This window comes from Talaromyces proteolyticus, assembly GCF_021365285.1.
Source record: "Talaromyces proteolyticus strain PMI_201 chromosome Unknown BGW36scaffold_13, whole genome shotgun sequence".
Lineage (NCBI taxonomy): Eukaryota > Fungi > Ascomycota > Eurotiomycetes > Eurotiales > Trichocomaceae > Talaromyces > Talaromyces proteolyticus.
This window is the reverse complement of record NW_025764289.1, coordinates 211,944-235,465: the sequence shown is the minus strand read 5'-3', so window position 1 is coordinate 235,465 and position 23,522 is coordinate 211,944. Positions and strand designations below refer to the sequence as shown.

Sequence of the window (23,522 nt, the reverse complement as noted above, 5' to 3'; positions counted from 1 at the left end):
AAAGCCCACGATTACTGCGCTTCGCAGACATTTACAATTAAAGCCTATTACAGCTACGACTTGTTCAACTATATACACCTGGCTTTATGGGATTTATTCATTTCGATACATGTAATGAGGCTCAGTTGTTCAATAACCCCAGTTCATGCCAGTGTAACCATGATTATGATATACTGTGCACTCTGAGGGTATTTTAATCGGAAGAAGAAACATCAAGACAGGTCTAGCGTCGTGAACTCATACGCCATCTCTATCATGGGTTGCTTTGATAGATTCCTAGGGCTCCGAAATGACCTCAAACTAGTAGGGTGAGTTCTTCCTCGGTAAATTAATCATGATACGAAACTGATAAGTCATAGACTAAGCTTAGGGGCATTTCTAGCTCTGATTGATATCTACACAGCTTTGATATCTTTTTACACCATTGCGATTGATACCCAAACGCCTTGGATGGCTATATGGAGTATAATTGGGCATCAAATAGCGTTTGCCGCTTCAATCCCTTTCTACGAAGGATTGATCGATATGCAATATCAGAATGCGGTTTTTATTATGTCATCTATTATTTTTTCGGTGTCTTCAGCTGCAGCTAGCTGGACTAATGCAGCCGCACTTGTTGCTGCTTTCAGGGCAATCAAAGGCCTAGGAGCGGCGGGGATGTTCACGACCGCCGCAGCTGATGTATCAACGACAGCCTGCAAAGCTACAAGATGTGCGAAATTGGTTGGTCCTCTATGGGGTGGCATTATCGGAGCTGCCTGCATGGAATATAAAGGATGGAATTGGATGTACTGGCTAAAGTGAGATCATCGCCTCTACTTACACGAATTCTATTTGCTGATGGCAATCACCAAAGTGGTGTTTCCGGCGTTTTTTCTTTAGTGTGCTATTTATGCGGGAGAAGAGATGACGAATGGCGCGAATCCCCCTCTCGAACAGGTTTCATGCAGTTAGACATCGCCGGTGCAATTCTCTTCGCAATAGCTACATTTCTGGTTGTCGCCATATCACAAACAGCCGTCGATGCATTCTACGAACCAGATTTAGTGTTTCCTACCTTTGTCGCTGTTGCCATTAGTTTATTTGTAATTGCTATTTTTTGGTTTTGGGAAAGAAGAAGCAAGCAGACATATCGGTTCATCCAAATACCACGCAACGGGTCTAATAACGGCGCACTATTTTCTCGGGCTATACATGCGGGATTGATTGGTTTTATTTGGGACGCAACAATTTTCAGTCTGACCCTTGGCTATCAACTAGTCGACACCCCGCCACGTTTCTTCGTGTACTATCCAGCCCTTTGGTCAGCAATCAGGTTATTGTGGATTATAATTCCCAGTAGAGTTGGCATATTCATCGGTGCCGCTACGATTAACAAGCAGTTTCTTCATCCCAACTCCGTCTCATTAACTGGGAGTATTTTGGTGGTATTCAGCGTCACAATGTTCTCACTTTCTGGGAGGTTTCCAGTGAGGTTTTTCAATACATTGCAGTCTATAGCGATGGGGACGGGGTTCGGGTTGCACCTGGCGGCTTTTGATTACATCGGCATCAACAATCCATCTCCACTATCATCCTCCTCATTCGTGTTATCGTCACAGAGAGTTCCTTCATCGGATGAAGAAGAGGGAGGAGGAACAGAAGACGAGGATGAGGAGGAAGAGGATTTAGAAATGGAAACAGAAGATTTCCTCTCTTCCCCACAGCGGAACGACGACGAAATCCCTCAAGCGAAGCTGGAAGCAATCCACGTATTTGGCGGCGTCATCGGCATATCGCTAGTCCACATGATCCTACATTACAATTGCAGAAATAGAAATGATTGTGGCAAAAGCGCATTCGAGAAGAGCTTTACGGTTAGCACACCTCTTGTTTTGTTGGTGTCCGTGTGCGTATTCATCGCTTTGTTTTTCGTGAATAAAATGACCAAGGCGGATAGAAGGGTGTAAGGTAGACAATACAACATACTTTGGGGTATTCGTGTTCTAAATGCATCAATATTGGTATATGTACATTTGCATTGATGGTGGTGATGTGAAGCTATTTACAACATTCCTGTAAAATGTAAGCCAATGGATACAATAATTTACAAATTTTAGCATTGAAGTCCTGACAATAGTCTGGCGGTTGCAGCCAACGCGTAGCGCATTGAGGCTGACGGCTCGGCAGTCAGTATTGGAGTCACCACCTTTTGGAGAATTTAATAGGGCATAACGGTCCCAATATTTCGGCGGTCCCAGGTGCCCGATTAGAGAATATACCATATCCTAGATCCAGTGAGTGCAATTAGCAACTTCGAGGCTTGTTTTGCCAGTGCCCTTGGGTGTATCATATATATGCAGAATCCGCGTCCATAGTTCCTTGGAATAGGTAAAGGCGGCTTACCGCGACTTTAAACTAGTTGACACTGCCTATATTTAGCTACGTAGTCAATACATCGTGATAAGTTTTAATGATATTCTGTAAGGCGTGGTCTCGGCTATTGATTGGTGGCCCACCAGGTACCTTCTATAAACGGTTAGTTCATCAATTACCAGCCAATGAAAGCAAGGTTAAGTGAGCTCTAGCTCATTATTTAGACATTCTAATTGGTTAGAAGGACATATCTTGATGTGAGGGATGAATGTGCTTGAGTACTATTGCCTCCATCCTCACCAGTTTAAAATAGACAAACTTCTTCCATTGGAATTGTATTATAATATTTCATCATTATTCTAAGTGGTTGTGTTTGTTTTTTTATCCAACCTATTTCTTTCATCTCGCATCTTAACATTATTGTTACCATGGGTGCAGGAGAAGCAGCCCCCAGACGCACCCAAAGAAAAATCAGTGAGAATCTCAGAGCAGAATGCTTGAACAGTAGAAATGAAACATCAGAAGCAGAGGATCATGACGCTCTGGAAAGGTCAGATGGGAAGCAGCGTCTCAGGGTAAGAGAAATAATATACTACACAGTGTTTGATACAGCAGCTGACTGGTCTTTAGTTGAGCAATTTTAGATTCTTGATGATATTAGTCGGCTTTGGCATGGCATTCGTTGGATCGCAAGTATGCCCACTTATATTTGCAGCTATCATCACAGCAGTCACGGTCGATTTAGACGGAGCGAGTAATCTAGTTTGGGTTTTTTCTTCGAGCCTCGTGGCTATGGGTGTTGTAGCGCCTTTTGCAGGACCGCTGGCAGATCTTCTAGGTCGCAAAACCATAGCTATCGTTGGTGTTTTGTCATCTATGGTTGGTATGATCCTCTGCGCAGCAACACCAAATGTCAGCGGGTTCATTGTAGGGCAAACATTTGCTGGCATCGGGATGGCTCTTGAAGAGTTGCTGTCGATTTCTGCAGTTCTCGAGCTCGTTCCTAGACAGCAACGCGGATTCTATGCAGCCCTACTTGTCTCTACCTTTCTTCCCTTTGCACCTGCGTCGTTATATGGAGGACTCATTGCCCAAAGTAACTGGCGATATTGCGCCTGTTTGATTGCTGTCTGGAATCTTATCACAGCGGTTATCATTGCCATCTTTTATAACCCGCCACCACGCACCAATTCAACAGGTCTATCCCGACGGGACATCTTTCGCAGGATCGACTACTTTGGCGGGTTTCTATTAACTGCCGGAATAGTGCTGTTTATGATCGGTCTTAATTGGGCAGGTCAAACATACTCTTGGAGATCAGCACATGTGATAGCTTTGGTGACCACAGGAGGCTGTTTGATTTGTCTCTTCCTCGCATACGAAATGTTTTGGGCCCCATATCCCATGTTCCCTGGCCGGCTACTTCAGTACCCTCGTACCTTTATCGCCCTCATGGTTGTTATTCTGATGGCTGGTGTAAACTATATTCCCGTTCTTTATTTCTGGATCATGCAGTCTATTAGTGTGTATGGTTCGAACCAGTTCCAGGCCGGTATACGTACTTTGCCGTTTGGGTTCTGTATTCTCGGCGGCGGGGTGATTTCTGCATTGATGATTTCTATTTTCAAAAGCCATGTTCGGTCAATCATGACAACTTTCTGCGTCTTACAAGCAACCGGTGAGTCTTATCCCAAGTCTTCATTCCCTGTGTTTTCTAAAGAAAATCTAACATGGAATCAATATTGATATAGCAATCGGATGTATGGCCGCCGTCGACCCTCACAATATCAACACCGTCTGGGCACCCCTTGTATTGGGCCTTCTCAGCGTGGGTGGCGTTCTCATCCCTAACCAAATCATCATCACACTCATATCGCCAGACGACCTGATTGCGACTGCGACCTGTCTAACGGTATGTCTTCGAGCAATCGGGCAAGTCGTTGGTGTGAGCATATTTTACAACCAATTCATCTCCGTCATGACCAAGAACGCATACACCTATGTTCTCCCCGCGGCGCTGGAGATCGGAATTTTCAACACAACGACGATTGAAAACATGTTGCCGAGTCTGATTGCAGTCCCATTTTCAGAATATGTGGCGACTATTCCCCAGGCAGACACGCCACAGAAAATTAATATATTACATGAAGCAGTCATCCAGGCCTTTGGGCATTCGTTTCCAAGAGTCTATTACATTTCGATTGCGTTCGGCGCAACAGCGTGCATCGCAAGCATGCTGATGGGGGACTTGTCAAAGTTGATGGACGCGCATATTGCGGTACAGTACTTCTGAACACTTTGTCCTGCCGAAAGACACTGCAACAATCGAGAACCGCAAATTCATACACTTATTCGCCGACATTCAATAATGATTATATTCAACAAAGATCATACTTATCTACAGTCTTATCAATCAGGGAGTGCAGGTAATTGGCCAATCAGGTCCACCGCATTCGCAAAGCATGCCCAAATAGGAAAAGACTTCGCAGATCCTTACCTAATGTGGCATCGGGACTTCGCGATTGGATGTCGATATTTTGTCGATCTAACCAGCCATCAACTTTTATAAAAGCTTCCTTGTTTCCCATGTGATCTTCATTCTGTTTTCTTTCTTCTTTCTTTTCTCGTTCATTACTACATTATAGACTCCATACCTAAATCAATTGCAATGGAAAAATCGCAAGGCTTTCCTACAGACCGACCCGAGTCTTTACATACATCTCTCCGGTCTCACGATCTGTCACCTAGTTCTGAGCCACCAGCATATGTTCCTCAGGAGCCTTCCCAATCCACCATCAACAATAACTCTTCTCAAACCACAAATTTAATAATAGCAATTCCTGCCCTTCACTCCTCCTTTGACTCCCCTTTCATCCGCGCCTACGCCCCGATTCTCCGCCAAAAGAACAATCTGCCTCGCGAGTCCTTTCTCACTTTTCTAGACAACCTCAACAAAGTCATCGCCAACAGCCCTCCCCTCGAAGTCCTTGATGTGACTGGTGGAATACTCAAATCCGTACCTCTTCTCTTCCCCATACATTGGCTGGGGTCAGCAGTTAGCGGGCTTGCCAAACTGGGGAGCCTGGGTGTATCCAAAAGTCGCACCGATTCGTTGATCAAGCAAGCGAATAGAGATATCTTCGGACCGAGGGGACTGAAAATTGAGATAGCGAAATTAGACGCATTAGCACATATCGCGAGCATTCCGATTTTAGATTCCCAAGGAAAAATTAATAGAAATGCGCCGGTGATGCAGAGACTTCTTAAGACGGGTATCGATGGACCACCATCGCCAACACCACAATCAGAAGAGAGGGATGGGGACATTGCAGATGCTGTGCAGCAACGGATTAAGATTCTGCAGCCGTGGATTGCAGAGCTTGAATTTAACATTCTTCCATGGACGGCCAAATCTAAATTAACGCGTTTCAATGCAGCGCTCAAAAAGCGTAATGAGGATATACGACATCGCGATGAACCTCAGCATGAGCAGCAATACACTCCATCCCAATACCAACAGCAGTACCAGCAGACTCTATCGGTTGAAGAATATAATCAGACAATTGCTGAGTTGGACCGTCGAGAAAGGAAATTACGAGACCACAACGAACCGGGTGATGCATCTCAAGCATTGGCGGAAATTGCACAGGAGCGAGTCTTGGCTAGCGAAATGTATGCGCGAAGCCAGCAGGGAAGTGGTGTTCAGATCGGTGGACAAGAGGATGGCGGGGTGAAGAAAGGACTGTGGCTCGTTATTAGGGAGGTTTGATTATCTGTTATGATTATACGGTTTGGTACCACATGCATATACACCATCGGCAATATGTATTTCCACATGAATTTTGTCCTAATTAATACATTACTGGAGGATGTGTACTTATGTAGGGTATCAGAGGATCTTCGATTGGACATAAAGCCTGTACGACAAACATGGAGAAAACATTGATTGATATAATCAGAAAAGAACCAACCCACCATCATCAAACTGTCCACAAGAACGCCACCCAAGCCACCGCTGGAAATCCAAACAATAAGATGCCAAATTTTCGTAATCAATGACCATAGACAAAACGATTAATTCCTACCCCTGGAGCCCGGTGCCGGAATATTCCATTCTTGGGGTCTGTGCGACCGATCCAGATTCATTCCCAGTCCGGGATTAACATTTCCACTATTATTCACTGCTGGTGCATCTCGTTCTTCCTTCGTTGTCGGCAGTTCAGCAGCAAACTGCGGGGACTGCAGCATTGCAGCATTATTACTACCGGCATAGGACGTTGGTCGAGAGTAGTTGCTATCGTGAGGATAATGCGGAGTCGATGGCGACCATCCTCCGCTAGGATTTGAGGAAACGGTTGATTGGTACGAATCGCGATGGCTATGTGCGCCAATTGGGGGCTTCAATTGCTGTTGCTGAGACATGGGTATTTGTTGGTAGTATGACGAATCCCCGGCAAGTTCGTTCGCGAAAGACCGGCCACCTGTTGGGCTCGTCGCTGTTGGTGATGTACTTCCCATTTTCTGATCTGGCTGATACGGGAAAGCATGTTGATACTGTGGTGGCGAATACATCGGCGACAACTGCGGCTCGTCTTTGAGCGTATTGCTGCGATCCGCAGGATTGACAGTCTTCAATTTCCCGCCTTGGTCCATCATGGCTTTCAGGACGCCAGCATCCAGCAACTCGGCTTTCTTGATCAGCCGGTCAACCAGCACTTTTGTGGCCGATTTCAGGGTCGACTTAACGAACCCAGTCATCGTGAAATTGCACCTTATCTCAATATCCTCCCGGAGATACAACCCCTCCGCTGGTGCATTTATGCCTAGTTCGCGATGTTCCGGGGGTTCGCCTGGCTGGTTACCAGCGACACGGTAATTGTGCCGGAGATCAATGCCCATGGGCGCGTAAATATGGGTTTGGACACCCCATGGAACATCGTGGAAACAGCCGTTGAAACTTATCTTGCCAGACCCAATTTTGCCTGCTCCAGGTACATATTGGATGCGCTCGATGATCTCATACCACGTCGAGTAGTATTCTTCGGCGGGGGCGTCACGCGGAGCCTTGATCGGGTGGTGCGAGAGGACGAGAGGGTTTAAAGTAATGATTTCGCTGTGACTATGGAGAATGGAGAGAACGAGTTGGCGCGGGATGAACGAAGGGAGCGGAGTGATGTTGGTGTAGATTTCTTTCTTTTTCATCATTTTGGCTTCTTGGAGTGTTCGCGACAATCAGTTATTTTCATGATAGACAAACTACTGATAAGCGTTGATAGCATTCACACAGAGTCACAGGCAGCAGAAAGATTTTCAGCAGGACAGATCAGTCCACAACGGCAGTGACTGTAATGCAATGGGCTAAGTAGTCCGAGTCAAGCCTGCAAGGACAAAGCTAATCCTAATCATAATGAGGATGAAGCAGACAAAGCGTTGTTGTTCTCTTCAGCTGATGACGTGAGACAGTGAGACGGGCCACAAAGGGAAAACCGACCAATGGTGTCGCAGCCCGCGCACCAAAGTGGGGCTACAGTCTTGCCTAACCAGAAGGGCACAACTACTTCTATTATTAGGCATGGCCCCTACGTAATAGAGTTGCTACAACCATGGACTATTGAACATCGCTTGTGCAGCTGTTCAGACTTGACATACATCTAAATACACACGAGCTATCGTATAGATCGGTATCATAGAAGAATGCGAGACAATAGGGAGTAGTCCATCATCAAATCATCATTCTTGAATCAAATCCATGTGCTTTGATTCGTGCTTATTCATCCCCAAATATCAACCACAATCCCAAAAAACATCGCAGCTGGGAGTGTGTAATCCAAGCCGAGATGATTGCAAAGTTCATAATCGTTTATAGAAACAAATCAAAAGCCAATAGGTATCATATCATATCGTATGCTTCTGATATCTCCCAGAGGTATCAATCACATACATGCACGCCGAAAAAAAAAAGAAGTAATCATTTTCCATTCCTCGATCATATATGATCAGAGAATCAAATTATGAATCAGGAGTCCAGTTGTTTTGGCTGCCACTCCTCCAACAAACGAGAAACCTCTTTCAACGAAACAGGTTTCGTCAAAAAGAGATCAACGCCAGATGTCAATGCTTCCGTCTCATCGCGGGCGCTGCTGAGACCTGTCAACGCTATAATCGTCGCTGGCCGCTGCGCATCTCGCTCATTCTCAAGAACACGAATGGCGCGGGTCGCTTCAAACCCGTTCATCACAGGCATCGAAATATCTGTTCAGCGGTAGGAAATTAGTTTAATCTCCAACCAGATAGTCCTTTCACTTACCCATAAAAATAATATCGTATCCTTCCGGCCGCCTCTCCACAGCTTCGACAGCCATTTTTCCATTTTCGGCCGAGTCTAGACTAGCCACATTGCGGCGGCCCAAGTATGTCATTAGAAGACGTAAATTTATTTGGTTGTCGTCGACAACTAGCACGTTGATCGGAATAGACGGTGCAAGAGCGATTTCCTGGTCCTCTGGCAGCGATGACATGGCCTCCGTTTTATTGCTTGACATCTCGCTCGTAATAGGAGCCGAGCGTCGTCCCACGTTACCTTCATCGTTCAAAGATTGAAAATCTTGTTCGTCGACAGGCGAGTCCAGGGTAATCGATGTCACCTGTGAATCGCTTGTTGCCCGCATCCCTGCGAGGGAAGGAATGGACGTTTTGTTGTATCTAATAGCGGAATCTTGCGGGGCCTCAGCTTTGGGGTTAGGGGGATGTATGCGAGTTCGATTAGCCAGTTGAGAGTGCTGAGCACTTGCGTGTGCATATGACATGGCTGATTTTTGCAGACATTGAGAAATACCGCGAATCAGTTTATGTGGGCCGCATGGACGGTACAGATATTCGACAATATTTGCCCCCTTTGACCAGCCTGAGCGGGAAGCATCCAGGCCGGCGGTGTTGTTACAGAAAACAAGCATTGCTGCTGGTCGATTGAACTGTTTCGTTTTCAACTCCTCAGGCAGATCCTTCTCCTGAGCAAGCACGAGATCGGCTGGGTACTGAGTCGGCCATGGCTGGAGTTTCAGCCCGCACCATTCCGTGACATATCGAGCAAGCACAGAAGAACTCTCAGTATTGTTAGGAGCTTCGGGGTTATAACCGACGATCGCAACCTTCTTATCCGAATACCGCTCTCGAATTAGACGCAAATCTCGACTGAGAGTCGACTGGTTCGGTCGCGAGAGTGGCAAGCTTGTATCATCTGAATCCGGCCGAGACATCGGAAGTATAACCTTCACTCTCGTCCCCTCTCCAGCTTGACTGCGAATGCTAATATGCCCTCCTAGTGATTTGACAATGCTACGCACAATTGCCAACCCAAGGCCTGTGCCTACTGCGAGGGTGTCTTCTTGGGAGAATGGCATGTACAAACGAGCCCGCAGAAAGTCCTCAGATATCCCTTTACCTGTATCGGTGACAGAGAGAACGACGAACTCATCCGAGTCCTTTCCAAGTTTCGTTTTTTGCGACAATTCCTGCTCGTCCTTGGATTTCTCCAACCGAACAATCACATGGCCGCTCTCGGTATACTTCATAGCATTCCCAAAAATATTCATGACAATACGGCGTAAAGCTCCTGGTTGTGTTTTGTATACCCAGTCTCCGTCCTCAATATCCACGATGACCTCAACATTAAGTCGAATTTCTCCCGTGCTTTCACTATCTGGAGTGGAGAGCGAGCTTGACCCGGAATGTGATTGAGCGGCAGACATGTATGATGAGGCGGTAGAATTATTCGCTGACCGACCGTATGAATGGCCTAGACATACACCCTCCACCACCTCTTCCGTAAGCAGACAGATATCTTCACTGGTATGCGTATCTAGCAAAGCCGCCATACTGTCGACGCCCTTGATGTCGGCCATGTCTTCCTTTTGATCCCGACGAGCCTTCTTCATCCGACGCCAACTTTTTTCGAGCGAGACAATCTTGCTGAAATCCAAAACCTGATTCATTGTATCTAGTAAAGTCCTACCACATGCGTTGATCGTCTCCAGCAATGACTTCTGAAACTGGTTCACTTGAGTTCCGTCCATAAATTCAGCTGCCGCAAGAATACCATGTAGCGGACTGCGTAGTTCGTGGGATATACTGCCAATAAAATCGCCCTTTTGCCGGTCGGCAATGATGGATTCGAGACGACTTAGCTCGGCCATAATTGAATAGCCAAATCCCATCATCGACGCCAATTCCACGGAAGCGTTATAAACTTGGGTTTCTGTACAATTCCAGCAGAAACAACCTGCAAACCATTGAGATGTGGCAGCATTCCACAGAGGGACAAACATAACTTGACTGGCAGTCGGGAAATATTTAGCTAATTGCGCTTCTTCAGTAGCCCTCCATTTCTTATTAGATCGTGATGGGGCGTCGGGAGGAACTTTTACGGCGGAGACGGGTGAGGTTGGGTTGTTTTCGTCATCGTCAGACGAAGCAAACAGGCTTCGGTCACGATGAAATGACCAGATTTTGCCTTTTGGGTAACGTCGCAAAACGCTTTGCAAGAAACGGCGGTCAAAATTAGCAGCGGCACAAGTTTCGCTCGAAGCTGGTTCAGATGCGAAGGGCGCGTCGCTGGTCGATACGCACAGAACAGGCGCTGGAGGTTCGTTGTCGTCAGAGAACTCTAACCGGCCATTATCGACGTCAAGTGGCGTGTTGCTATTTTCCAAAAAAATAACGCCACTCTCTCCCGTCAACTCTAGACTTTCGCGAATTAGATTAGCAGCACGGCGGAAAGTCCAATGGTGCGTATGCATTTCGTCCGCCAAGCGAGTCTTGGAACCCTTCGTCCCTGCTATCAACCAATCCGGAAGCGGGGTTATCAGGTCAGAAGAAGCTCCAGTGTCGGCTCTTTCTTCCGATAACGATGGGCCTGGCGACCGACTTTGGCGGACATCAACATAGCTCCCACGCGACCCACGAGATTCCAGTGACCCCTCTGAGCCTCGCGATCGAGAGATTGGGCTGGGAGCGGCGGGAGGAGAGGCCGACGACCGTGCAGAGCTAGTATGAGAGGAGCAGGGGGTGAGAGAGTTCATTCCATCGACGAACGACGAACTCCCTTCCACAAAACAGCTCAATCCACGAGATAGACGAGCTGCGCGCCGTCCTTCGGCAGCCCGCCGACTCAGACGAAGGAAATCCATGGCCAGGAAGGAGAGATACCCGAGATCATCCATTTCGGCGTCGGTCAGACCATCTCGGGGGGTCGTGTCCAAGACGCAAAAAGAGCCGATGTTAATGCCATTTTCCGTTACCAGGGGAGTGCCAGCATAGAATTTGAATTGAGGCGACCCGGATACAAAAGGGAATTTTGCGTATTCTTCGTGAGTTGACAGGTCGTTCACAATGTGGAAGCTATATTTGTTTTTTAAGGGTGGCTCTAGCGCGACCGTTTTCTAGTTTGAACGATTAGTTGTGACCACAATTACAAAAACAACGGCCACATACCAAGGTCAAACGCGGGCCAAAGTTGCCATTATTACTGACAGCATTCCATGAGGAGTCGGAGAAGACGGTATTGGTAGCATCCCGCAGTTTGGAAGTGCTAGAAGCTTCTGCAAGAAAATACTCCGTCTCACGATCTAATATACTGCAGGTACGAGAAATGTCAATAAAACCCTACGTCAATTGGCAGGGCGACTACGTACCTGATGACGGCCCGTTGTGCGTTCAGTTTCAGGGTTGCCGTCTGGGCAAAAGTCGTCAAAATGGTATTTGCACTGGATGTGTTCTGTTCGGAAGGCAGGCAAACTGCCAACGAGGTCCCGGCACTTTCTAGTCCCGGTGTACCGTCCACATGTATCGCAAAGCCATCGTCTCCGTCGGTCGGGAGTATCTGATGGGAATACAGCAGGGCAGCGGGAGTGGCGGGTTGAAAGAAACGATATATCTCACGAAAGCGGCGGTCATCGCGGTGAGAAGCGATTTCGTCCTGCGGTGCAGAAACCATGGTAGATGTTGTGGACCAGACGGTTTCTTAGGCGCAACACATTGTTTCTTGGCGGTTATGTGAGCTTCTGTTCTTGTTTTTTTGTGTGGTTTTTGGGTCTCGATGTTGTTGGGTCTCTGTCAGCGGTTCCCCTCAATCTATGCGAGCAAGCGACTTGAATTGTCCCTAGCGAATCCCGCGAGGTTGTAATGCGTAGACGAGCGACTGTTTCAATGTCGAAGAGCGGTAGTATAGACGTCGGAATTCGTCAAAGGCGGGTGGCGGTGAGGTCAGATGGGGAAGCTCAGAACGGCATGGGACAGAGAATTGCTAGAAACAAGAGCCAAGCAGCGAAGGCCGATGGGTGATTTGGAGAGACGAAGGTCGCCTCCGGTCGGTGGGCTTCACAAGGGCTGGGGGAGTGGGGCGATAGGCAGGTTTTTTTGAGCCGGCGGGCGAAGGAAAAACAAGTTCTAGACTGATGTATGATTGTTGATCCTAGTAAGCGGCGAACAGTTAGGAACGAGCGTATGAGGCGTTGGCGTTGCGACCGGGCAGCGAAAAGTATTCTGCTCCCACGACCCAAGAGAGTGCGACGATGGAGTATGGACGGGAGGCACGGCGGCCGCTGACTGGCTGGAGACGGTGCGCAGAACCGGTTCTGTGAACTGACTGCAGAGACTAAGCCGAGCTAGGGTGGCACAGGCGCTAGCAGGCTGGTGGAGGGCCGCGAGGCGAATTTGTTAGAAGAGTCACATCATAGCGGCAGATCGCCCCAGGGCAATCGCATGCGCGATCGATGAAGCCTGGAGTCGCAGTGGGACGGGCAATAATAGGTGGTGCTCTTGCCCAGCTCCAAGGGAATCGCGCGCAGTCCGCCGTGGCAGTGACAGCCCAGAGGCGCCTTGGTCCCGCCAATCATAAGCTGCCAGCGGGGCCCCCAGCGGCCTGTGAGTGGCTAGGTTGGGCGCTCGGTGATCGCAGCCGTTGGACCCGCTCAATCGGTGCCTGGGTGCCTGGGTGCCTGGGTGCGTCGCCACCGTTTCTGCCTGAGGCCGCTACGGAAACAAATTGTAGTCCTGTCCTTGTTCCAGGCGTCTCTTTCAGCATTCTTGTTGGGGTTAAACTTCCAGCAGTCGTTCCGATTACGGTAGGGACCTTGCAATGGGTGCACCAGGCGACTTTTAGGGTGCTTTCATTGCCTGTGACAGACACCGCCGCCGAAGAAGCATAGCAAAGGGAACAATCACAGCACGTCTCTGATTAGGAGTGTCTGTCTCCTACCGGGAACTGATGGCATCCAAACAGTCAGTAGCAGACACTGGGTAATTGGTATTTGTCACCCACCTGTTTGCTGCTCCTGGCAGGCACGGCACCGAAGCTCCACATCATTGGTGGGAGCCCATCCGTCCACTGCTGACTGATTGATGTTCAGCGCTCACGTGGTCGCGACGAATAATGGTAATAAATCATCTCCTCGACTTGGAGAAGATGATCATGGCCGTTTCTTATTCATGGCAAATACCGCAGGCGGCTATATTATCCGCATCCACATCCGACAGCCTGCAAATAAACGGGTAAGCTGGGGTTAACGTAAAATCGACACGGCGTATGTCGTTGCAAGACAGTGAAGGAATAATAACGATGAAGGAATCGAAAGCGATTTTGCAGCAAAATTGGGCGCCTACGTCTAGACTATATACTAGACAGCTGACTGCAGCATCTGTGGTTCTATGTGGTCTCGGCCAACCAGGGGAGGGCAGAAAAAGCAAAAAGCAGTAGAAGAGAGGGATAAAAAAAAGCCACCATGCCACAAAGTCTGGTCGGACGCGGTCTAGCCATTACCACTACTACTCGTCGTCACTGCAATGTGTTCAGGAGGTGTCGACACATCAAGCCTAGTAAACTCCACAGCTGTTGAAAAGACAAAAAGGAAATCCAGCAGGAAACTGTGCTCGCCTATTATTCCACTTACATTCGCAGGCTTTCACTTTGATACGCACTTGCCCAGGATCCCAAAGGACGAGGCTTGTTGTATTTTATCGAACTAGCGGACACAAAGAGACGCTACGAGGCGTCATGTTGAGGGGGCACCTTTTGATATTATTAGAGACGAGGCACCAAACACCAGACGGAAAAGTCACGATAGAGAATATAGAGGGGGGTCGCTCCTCAAAATAAAGAGAGAGAAGAGGGCCACAGTCCAACCGTTCCATCCTATTCTCGATCGGCGATGGACTCCTATGATGTCATTCCCAGTCTCAATCAGCCGCCACCCCCCACTTTTGCCGCAACTTTCAAGGTATTATTGGTCAGTCGGCTGGGGATCCCGCCTCTGGATAGATTTGATTGGCTCTAGCCTGTTTTATCTCCATTATTCATTGTTCATTGTTTACTATACGAACGAACAGAATGAAAAATAGCGGCGTCGCTGCTACTTATGCTAGTGTGGTGGTTAAGTGCGCCGACTAACTTTTCCTAAATAGAGTGACAATTTTCGCTCCTATCGGGGGAAAATGGTCGATAATTGATTCAATTTTCAACTTCAAGGGTCACTATTCCACCACATCTCCAGCAGCATGTCGAGGAATAGCAGCAACGGCTCTAGCAATGGAAATACTCGTTCAACAGGTACAAATATTCGCTTACCGCAAATGTCCGTGAGCTTCTTACAGCAGCAGGTGCTCTTGTAGTGGAGTCGCATTACCTGAACTACAAAATATCTCTCTCTAGCCCCTATCCACTCCTGCGGATACGCAACAATTTCTCGCCAATTGCGAAAGAGTCATCGTGCTCAGCAGAGCCATTCGAGCTCGTCGCGATATTTACATGCACAGGAAATTCTCTATGCTCGCTGGGTCGCCTGATGTCATGAAACGTCGGACACACTTTCCTGCTGAGGTACGAGACAAGTTGAATAGTTTGATACATGAGTTCGAGACTGTTAAGGGATTGTCGAGATAAGATAGCCTGTAAATGCCGTGGAGATCGGAGTGGTTCAAAGCGACACTGCTTCACGCAACCAGAGATCTTGCAAATCACGCCAAAATGCAATCGACATTCATGCCGACCGCTCAGTGATGGAGATGATCCAATCTGCGACTTCCTTGGGCCGAGATGCATTTGGCGCATGTCCAGATTCGATTTCTGTAACATCAATTTTGCTACCGATCTGCCTTTCCATCATCGCGATGCTCGCTCTCTGGAGCTCGGGCTCCTGCGCAAGGTCCTTAGTACACAGCAAATACGAAACCGGCACATCTTTGAACCCAGCATGACTCAGGGTAGCAGGAAACGTAGAACCCGAATGACGAGTACTCATCTTTGCCCACCTGTCGCCCTCTTCCTTCGGCAAGTCGTTGAAGACATTGGAAGCAGCAGCCGAGATGTCCGTCTGATGCAACCAACCATCATCCTATATTTCACGTTAACCCCAAACACACAAATTAGATGAAGCGAGACAGACATCCAACCTAATCTCGAATGGAGCGGCTCGGGGAAGCATATTGTCCGGCATAATAACGCTGGCATCAGATTCTCCGACGGGTAGAATGATGCACGAAATATAAGCCAGTCTCACTAGACCGCCTGGATTACCCTGTCGCTGTCTGTCGACTTTGCTGAGTCCTTTTGTGCTTTCTGTAGCAGGTATACCACCGTAAGAGTGGGCGATGAGTACGACGTCCTTGCCTTCGTTTGCGTGCTTTAAGATTTCTGAAGCGATGAAAGCGGCGTCGTCTTGCATGGTGCCTGGAACGTTGGTTTTGTAGCCTACGCTGGGAAGGTGAAGAGCTCGAACGGAGTATCCCTCACCCGCGACATGGGTTATCACATCATTGTACAGTTCGGGCAGTGTGAAGCCTCCTGGCACGATCAAGATTGTCGGCTTATCCATTGATCGAGGAAAAGCTGTATTGGGCACGAACAGCCTGAAGGGTTCTACGTGATTACACCGATGATGATGATGATGATGATGATGAGGGAAGGAGGAATGAATAATTGGGATTGAGAGACTAACCGTCCGCTGACGGCCGTTGACCAACCTGCCCGTCACGTGGTTAGACTTGGCCGTTCAATAACTATCTATATTCACGGCCGTGAATATCTCGGTATCTAGTCCCCCGCCGCTGACTCAACGGCTTGTCCAAAGGTATAGGGAGATTCGAAACCTCCTTTTGTCATGCCCTGAACCCACTCTAGTTGTCACTAGCTGTGTCGAGGGACGATACGATGTGTTGAACCCCACAGAGGTTCCTTGAGGATAACTAGTAACGAGATACTAAGATTACCGAAAGATTTGAGTAGAGTTAGAATACAACTAAAGTAAGAGAGATACCTTGAAGTGTTGTAGTACTTCAAGTACAAATTGCTTTACTGACCCTCTTAATGTAATTAGACTAACTTAGATTAAAGAACTATACTAAGGTCAACTAGATATATAAAAATAAGGATTCTTGAATATCCTTCTAGCTGTAATCATCACGACTATTTTCTAGTGATCCCATCCCAGTCATCATTATCTGGTCATTCTTATGCTTTATCTTATCCAATCCGTAGCTGAATAACATTGAACGGACTAATTCCCTCGTATCCAGTCACCACAATTCACGTAACTTTCCATATACTCATACGGCGGTAATTCATTTTCATTGACTGGTGATGGTATGCCCGTGTATTTTGTGACCTTTCCTTCCTTGGAATAGTTGTCTTTTAGCGTCATGTAGGCTCGTTCCGTAACACCTTCATATTGAACACCCTTCTGATTATTTTTCGTAGTCAGTATTTTTCAGCGTTTCAATAGATCTGTTTTGTTTTGTTTGGAACAGCTTTTACAACACTAAACCTTTAAAGGTTTAAATTTCGATTTAATTAAGTCTGTTCTGTCATTAACAATGCAAAACATGAATGAGCTATTACCTTGATATTACACATATAATAATACTAACTGTTTATAGCATAGCTCATATTATTTTGAGTCATAAGTGGGGCACAAATAACAAAGAGAGTTATATCTAACTATATTAAGTTAGGCCATATATTCGCTCAGTTGAATGCATTTGAATTGATTGCCTAATTACAATACCTTACAGCTCCTTCCAAGCAAGTGCAATCTCCACGTTCTTCGGGCTGATTACTTTCTTGAATCTTCTGGTTCAGCCTCCCAGTTGGCTTCTAAACCTTCACGAGACCTTCACCTGCCAGTCTTATTCACTATCCATAGGTCTTTTAGGGGTCGATTTCCTTACCCACAAATTCTCTCTTTTATCCATTTCCCTTACCCGGTAGGTTTTCCGAAGAAATATTTTAAGTAATCGGAGAAAGAAAAGAAAAGTTGATTGATTGTTGTTATTGATGATTTCCCGTGGCAGTTCGACGACTCCGCCGTGCTCATCCCGACCCACTCCATTCCAACACTTTTGAGCCAAACCCTGCTGCTATCTCTAGTGTATCTCTTGACAACAAGGAATATACTAAAATTAGCTTATCATGGATCGGCAACTTGAGTGTAAGGTAACGCACAAACATGTACCTGAGATCGACTTTAGTCTGTATACAGCGGAAGATGGTACCCAGGTATCCACATTAGAGCGAGTTTGTAAAGGTACATCAGATTGAAATTCTTTAGAGCTACCACTAAGTTCAGCAACAGAAGTACAAGCCCCGGCACTCACCGTCCCCACTGACGACACTTTTTGGTCGCCTCAGGACCCTAATAAACCCAATCTGCAATACTTGAAACAACACTTTTACCGAGAGGGCCGACTCACAGAGAAGCAAGCCCTATGGATCATAAACACTGGTACTCAGTTGCTTCGTACAGAGCCCAATCTTCTTGAAATGGATGCTCCGATTACGGTGTGCGGTGATATCCATGGGCAGTACTACGATTTAATGAAGTTGCTTGAAGTGGGTGGGGACCCAGTCGAAACAAGATATTTGTTCCTGGGCGACTATGTCGACCGGGGTTATTTTAGCATCGAAGTTCGTGATGTAACTAGTTTGATATGAGGCTATGGTAAGCTGCTAACGTTCCTAGTGCGTTCTTTATTTGTGGTCTCTCAAGATCTGCTACCCCAATAGTTTGTGGCTGCTGCGAGGCAATCACGAATGTCGCCACTTGACGGACTACTTTACCTTTAAACTCGAATGTAAACACAAGTATTCCGAGCGTGTGTATAATGCGTGCATGGACTCGTTTTGTGCTCTGCCATTGGCTGCTGTCATAAACAAGCAATTCTTTTGTGTCCATGGTGGTCTCAGTCCAGAGTTACATACCCTCGAGGATATCAAAACCATTGATCGATTTATTGAGCCTCCCTCTCATGGCTTGATGTGTGATCTTCTCTGGGCTGATCCGCTGGAGGAGTTTGGTCAGGAAAAGACCGGTGAATATTTTATTCACAACCATATCCGAGGTTGCTCTTACTTCTTCTCCTATCCCGCAGTATGCGCTTTTCTAGAGAAGAACAACCTTCTATCTCTTATTCGAGCGCATGAGGCCCAAGACGCTGGTTACCGAATGTACCGTAAAACCCGCACCACAGGGTTCCCTAGTGTTATGACCATTTTCAGTGCACCAAACTATCTTGATGAATATAATAACAAAGCCGCCATTCTCAAATACGAAGACAACATTATGAATATCCGCCAATTTAATTGCTCACCTCACCCTTTCTGGCTCCGCAACTTCATGGATGTTTTTACATGGTCGCTCCCCTTTGTTGGAGAGAAGATTACAGATATGCTGATCGCTATTTTGAATATCTGCTCAAAAGAAGAGCTCGAGGATGAGACGCCTTCACCGGTCTCACCTACTCTACCCTCTCCTCTCTCTGCTATTGAAAAGGATGAACGAAGCGAGTTCAAAAGACGTGCTATTAAAAACAAAATTTTGGCCATTGGTCGTTTGTCCCGAGTCTACCAGGTGTTACGTGAAGAATCTGAACGAGTTACTGAACTCAAGACTGCATCCGGCGGACGTCTACCCGCTGGTACCCTTATACTAGGTGCTGAAGGTATCAAGCAGGCTATCCACAATTTCGAGGATGCGCGAAGGGTTGATCTGCAGAACGAACGGTTACCACCATCGCCAGAGGAAGTGGCACGCAAGAAGGAGGAAGACCGGAAGGCCGCCTTTGAGAGGGCCTACCATGAAGCTGACAATGATCCCAACTTAGCTACCGTCGCCAGACGTATTAGCATGTGAATGTTATATTGCTTTTTACCTTTGCCATTTCAATAATTGCTAATTGAATAGGTGTGATGACTCGAAAAGTAGAGAAGTTGCGAATCGCGAAACTTCTACCCCATAGAATTTGTTGTTTGTTTGTTACGGGCTCGGTTCTGCTTTGCTTGTCCGATCTAGATCCAGTAATTGAGTGGATTCAAAGGTTAGGGACGCTCCTGCCTATGTTGGATCTATTAAGCCCAATATCCGCCATCTAGAAGCCGCTGCTGGCGCTATCGGCCTTATCAAGGCTGTCATGGCTGTGGACAAGGGTATTATACCACCTCAGGCCAGGCTTAACAAACTTAATACGAGTGTCAATTGGAAGGAGTCCGGTATACAGATTGTGAGAGAGAAAACGGAGTGGAACCAACTTGATGGCCCTCGTCGCGCTGCAGTTTGCTCGTATGGATATGGTGGCACTGTATCCCACGCCGTCATTGAGCAGACACCAGTTCCATTTACCACCGATACAATCCAGGACAGCGGTGAAACGCTGCTAGTCCTCTCTGCGCCGCATGAGAAGAGACTGGCCAAACAATGCACTACTCAGGCTGAATGGATCTCTACCGCTGGCCGTTCCGAAAACCTCAAAACTATTGCTGCCATCTTGTCTCTGCGTCGGGCACAGCATGATTTTCGCGCCGCATTCGTTGTGTCTCGCCACTCAGAAGCAGCGTATGCTCTCAGCTCTTTCGCCGAAGGTGCGCCGGGCGCATGGGCTGTCCAAGGTCGCACACTCGAGAATGGCATCAGCAGGGAGGCTGTCTGGGTATTTTCTGGACATGGGGCACAGTGGACCGACATGGGCAAAAAACTCCTGAACAACCCCATTTTTCGCAAGACTATAGCCCCTCTGGATAGCATTGTGTTCCGGGAGCTTGGCTTCTTTGCGATCGCGAGTCTCGGGTCAGGTGTATCCCAAAATTCAGACGAAATCCAGGTACTCACTTATTTGATGCAAGTCGGCCTGAGCCAAGTCCTGAAATTTTGGGGAGTCTAGCCTAGCGCAGTTATAGGGCATTCGGTGGAAGAAATCGCTGCATCGGTCACTGCCGGATGTATTACGTTAGAGGAGGGTGCTATTATCGTATCGAGACGCGCCCGCTTGTATTCTAAAATGAAGGGCCTTGGCAAGAAGTTCTTGATCAATCTACCTTTTGCAGAAGTTTCTACTGAGCTGTGAGCCAGGAAAGATATCGTGGCCGCCATTGACTCCTCGCCGTCGTCTTGTGTCGTCAGTGGTCCTACGGCTCCTTTGGACGAGTATGCTGAGGTTTTGATTTTGAGATGTCGTTATAGCGACGACAATGTGAAGATCTCTCCCTTCCTTCTCCCCTACCTATTTCTGTGAACAGTAATATTAAGTCTGAGATTTCGGTATTAGGTTAGTGACGATCCTCGAGATGTTCAAGTTGTTGTCGAGAGCGAGAACGTTAAGGTTTCCTCTCGCCTCAATTCCTCCGATGACTACTCTTGGGGTGAATCATGGCGGTGCCCGCTGGAGCAACGCGGCCCTTGTCCAAGATGCTCAGACTTTTGATGTGGACTCCATCAAGAAGCGTATTGGGTCAATGCTATCCAAGTCTTTTTCAATAGACTACCTTTCCAAAGTTGGAGTGACTGGCATCGCTTTCCCTTGGACCGTGCTTCAGCATTATGGCAATTCCAAGGAGATGATTGCCCAAGTCGATGTTGACCCAGACAACATGGACTTGGCTTGGGACGCCGATTCTTGGGCCGCTATCCTCGACTCTGCCTCCTCAATTGGCGCCACCGTATTTGCTGACGATGAAAAGCTACGAATCGTCTCTCAAATCGATAGGCTAACGCTCTACTCTAGTATAAATCCTCCGAAACTTTGCTATATTTACGCTGCAGAGACAGATAGCGCCGAGTGTGCCCAAAGCCGATCTGCAGATATCTGTATTCTCAATGTTAAAGGCGGGCTTCTTGTCAAGATTGAGGGAATCAAACTGACTGAGATTGAGGGCGGCGCCGGGATTGGTGGAGGTGTGGACAGCTTAGTACACTAGATAGTTTGGGTTCCGCCTCGCCTGTCTGAGAAGCCCGTACTCCCCAAACGGGTTGTCCTAATATCGGAAGACAGAAGCATACTTGACCAGTACGAGGATGATTTACAGGAATGCGTTTCGAAGGTAGTTAGAGCCAATGCTGTGCAGGAGCTCAAGAGCGCAAACATCGCCGCTATGTTGGGCGGGAAAGATTGCGCGGTGGTTTACTGCTCGGGCCAGGTCCAGGCACTTGGAGATATTGCAATCTCTGTTTATAGATTCATCTGTGAAGTGGCAGCAGCTGTTAAAATAATTGTCGAGAACAAACTACCGGTTAAATTCTTTATTATCACGAATAGGGGTTTCGCTGCTGATGGAGCCGCCGCCCTTGCTCAAGCCCCTCTATATGGTCTTGCCCGCATCATTGCTATGGAAAACTCTGACATCTGGGGTGGTCTGATTGACAACGAAGGACCAAAATTTCCCATCCTACCCTTCAAGTATGCCCAAGGACAGGATGTTACCCGCCTGATAGACGGTGTGCCTCGAATTGCACGTTTCAGACCGTTCTCGACGGATCAGCGCCACCCAGCTTCAACCACTACTACCTTGCTGCCTCAACCTGAGGGCACTTATGTCATTACTGGAGATCTCGGTGATCTCGGCCTTGAGACTTGTGACTTTCTCATTGAAAAGGGGGCACGCCGTATTGTCATCGTATCTCGTCGTGATCTACCGCCTCGCAACCAGTGGGCAAGCACCTCTAACAAGATGGCTCCCATCCTCAGTAGAATATAGGCCATGGAAAGTCCAGGAGCCAGTATACATATAATAGCACTCGATATTGGTGCCAATGATGCCCATGCAAAATTAATAAACTCGCTAGATCATCTCTCGCTGCCTCCTGTTCTCGGAGTGATTCACGCCAGCGGAGTTCTCGAGGACAATCTCCTGGTCAATACAACCCCAGACTCATTCTCGCGGGTCTTGTCACCCAAGATCTCAGGCGCTCTTGCTCTCCACAAAGCAATCCCTCCTACAACTGTTGACTTCTTTGTTCTCTACTCGGCTATTGGGCAACTGCTTGGAACGTCAGGCCAAAGCTCTTACGCCTCTGGCAACGCCTTTTTGGATACTCTGGCAACCCACCGCAGGAGTCAGGGTGACAACGCAATTGCTTTCCAGTGGACTGCATGGCGAGGTCTTGGAATGGCCAACTCCGCCTTCCTCTCTATCGAGCTTAAAAGTAAGGGTCATCACTGATATCACGCGTGATGAAGGCTCCATTGCTTGGGAACATGTGTCGAAATATAATGTCGACCACGCCGTCGTTACACGCATCCTTGCCGTCGATGAAGAGTTGCCGACTCCGTTATCAATTCTTGAAGACATTGCCGTACATAGTTCGCGCGCACGAAAAGATGCTGCACCTGTAGAAAGTAAAGGTGACATCGCAGCTCGCCTAACGGCTATTCCAGAGCTCAAGATCTGGCTAGATCAGAAGGTTCTCGAGTGCCTTGCGTTGATCTTGAAGATAGATGATATAGAAGACATAGATCCCCGTGTCGCTCTGACAGACATCGGTGTTGACAGCGTCATGACTATCGTACTGAGACAAAAGCTACAGAGTGTGTTCAAGGTAAAAGTGCCGCAGACACTGACATGGAATCATCCCACAGTGGTAGCCATGGTGGACTGGTTCCTGGAACAGTTTTAGAGAGAAGAGAACAAGCTCTGACGGAGACATAGTATTAATATCCGACAGAGTTAAACAGGATGGCGATGACAGGACTGAGCCCGTAGCAAGCCTATGGTTGATATTGTAACCAGGCAACATTATTGTACCTACGCGTGGACCATATGAAACCTCGGAACCCCCAATTGCGCGCTCTTTTACTTCTTTTCCCATGTTCAATTCTACTCAATTCACAATAATTATGTAGTTACACTTTCC

The 23,522-nt window shown here is 47.5% G+C and overlaps 10 protein-coding genes across 10 annotated transcripts; 7 read left to right on the top strand and 3 right to left on the bottom strand.

Annotated features, from left to right (window-relative positions):
* Positions 1–58: 58 nt before the first annotated feature.
* On the top strand, positions 59–1,949 carry BGW36DRAFT_465441 (uncharacterized protein; the record flags this gene model as incomplete). Its single annotated transcript, XM_046222294.1, has 3 exons — positions 59–308; positions 360–800; positions 857–1,949. The coding sequence occupies exons 1-3, from the start codon at positions 256–258 to the stop codon at positions 1,947–1,949; spliced, it is 1,587 nt and encodes a 528-aa protein (XP_046066717.1). The 5' UTR covers positions 59–255.
* An 834-nt stretch (positions 1,950–2,783) lies between these two features.
* On the top strand, positions 2,784–4,648 carry BGW36DRAFT_439666 (fungal trichothecene efflux pump; the record flags this gene model as incomplete). The annotated part of the gene is made up of 3 exons (XM_046221510.1): positions 2,784–2,930; positions 2,986–4,033; positions 4,107–4,648. 3 exons carry the CDS (start codon positions 2,784–2,786, stop codon positions 4,646–4,648), a joined length of 1,737 nt encoding a protein of 578 aa, XP_046066716.1.
* Positions 4,649–5,185: 537 nt separating this feature from the next.
* On the top strand, positions 5,186–5,809 carry BGW36DRAFT_264533 (uncharacterized protein; the record flags this gene model as incomplete). Its single annotated transcript, XM_046210111.1, has 1 exon — positions 5,186–5,809. A coding segment is annotated over one exon (624 nt), but the record flags the coding sequence as incomplete, so codon positions are not given.
* Positions 5,810–6,609: 800 nt separating this feature from the next.
* On the bottom strand, positions 6,610–7,852 carry BGW36DRAFT_328352 (uncharacterized protein; the record flags this gene model as incomplete). The annotated part of the gene is made up of 2 exons (XM_046212769.1): positions 6,893–7,852; positions 6,610–6,691 (listed from the first exon to the last, which is right to left on the bottom strand). Coding segments are annotated over exons 1-2 (750 nt in total), but the record flags the coding sequence as incomplete, so codon positions are not given.
* A 338-nt stretch (positions 7,853–8,190) lies between these two features.
* BGW36DRAFT_56778 (uncharacterized protein) lies at positions 8,191–12,735 on the bottom strand. Its single transcript, XM_046222426.1, has 4 exons — positions 12,045–12,735; positions 11,845–11,986; positions 8,663–11,792; positions 8,191–8,607 (listed from the first exon to the last, which is right to left on the bottom strand). Exons 1-4 carry the CDS (start codon positions 12,344–12,346, stop codon positions 8,372–8,374), a joined length of 3,810 nt encoding a protein of 1,269 aa, XP_046066713.1. The 5' UTR covers positions 12,347–12,735; the 3' UTR covers positions 8,191–8,371.
* A 389-nt stretch (positions 12,736–13,124) lies between these two features.
* BGW36DRAFT_432316 (uncharacterized protein) lies at positions 13,125–13,559 on the top strand (the record flags this gene model as incomplete). The annotated part of the gene is made up of 1 exon (XM_046221116.1): positions 13,125–13,559. One exon carries the CDS (start codon positions 13,125–13,127, stop codon positions 13,557–13,559), a length of 435 nt encoding a protein of 144 aa, XP_046066712.1.
* Positions 13,560–15,386: 1,827 nt separating this feature from the next.
* On the bottom strand, positions 15,387–16,220 carry BGW36DRAFT_400969 (Alpha/beta hydrolase fold-1; the record flags this gene model as incomplete). Its single annotated transcript, XM_046218692.1, has 2 exons — positions 15,387–15,740; positions 15,792–16,220. 2 exons carry the CDS (start codon positions 16,218–16,220, stop codon positions 15,387–15,389), a joined length of 783 nt encoding a protein of 260 aa, XP_046066711.1.
* Positions 16,221–17,812: 1,592 nt separating this feature from the next.
* Positions 17,813–19,532, top strand: BGW36DRAFT_400968 (calcineurin catalytic subunit CnaA; the record flags this gene model as incomplete). Its single annotated transcript, XM_046218691.1, has 3 exons — positions 17,813–17,927; positions 17,976–18,307; positions 18,363–19,532. The coding sequence occupies 3 exons, from the start codon at positions 17,813–17,815 to the stop codon at positions 19,530–19,532; spliced, it is 1,617 nt and encodes a 538-aa protein (XP_046066710.1).
* Positions 19,533–19,740: 208 nt separating this feature from the next.
* On the top strand, positions 19,741–20,556 carry BGW36DRAFT_306206 (thiolase-like protein; the record flags this gene model as incomplete). Its single annotated transcript, XM_046212129.1, has 1 exon — positions 19,741–20,556. A coding segment is annotated over one exon (816 nt), but the record flags the coding sequence as incomplete, so codon positions are not given.
* Positions 20,557–20,959: 403 nt separating this feature from the next.
* BGW36DRAFT_364087 (KR domain-containing protein) lies at positions 20,960–23,285 on the top strand (the record flags this gene model as incomplete). Its single annotated transcript, XM_046214525.1, has 4 exons — positions 20,960–21,566; positions 21,594–22,355; positions 22,404–22,814; positions 22,849–23,285. 4 exons carry the CDS (start codon positions 20,960–20,962, stop codon positions 23,283–23,285), a joined length of 2,217 nt encoding a protein of 738 aa, XP_046066708.1.
* Positions 23,286–23,522: the final 237 nt, after the last annotated feature.

Coding starts and splice junctions, on each gene's coding strand:
- BGW36DRAFT_56778 (XM_046222426.1), bottom strand. CDS start 12,346: ATGGTTTCTGCACCGCAGGACGAAATCGCTTCTCACCGCGATGACCGC. Junction 11,987..12,044: donor GCACAACGGGCCGTCATCAG/GTACGTAGTCGC, acceptor TCGTACCTGCAG/TATATTAGATCGTGAGACGG. Junction 8,608..8,662: donor ATACGATATTATTTTTATGG/GTAAGTGAAAGG, acceptor ACCGCTGAACAG/ATATTTCGATGCCTGTGATG.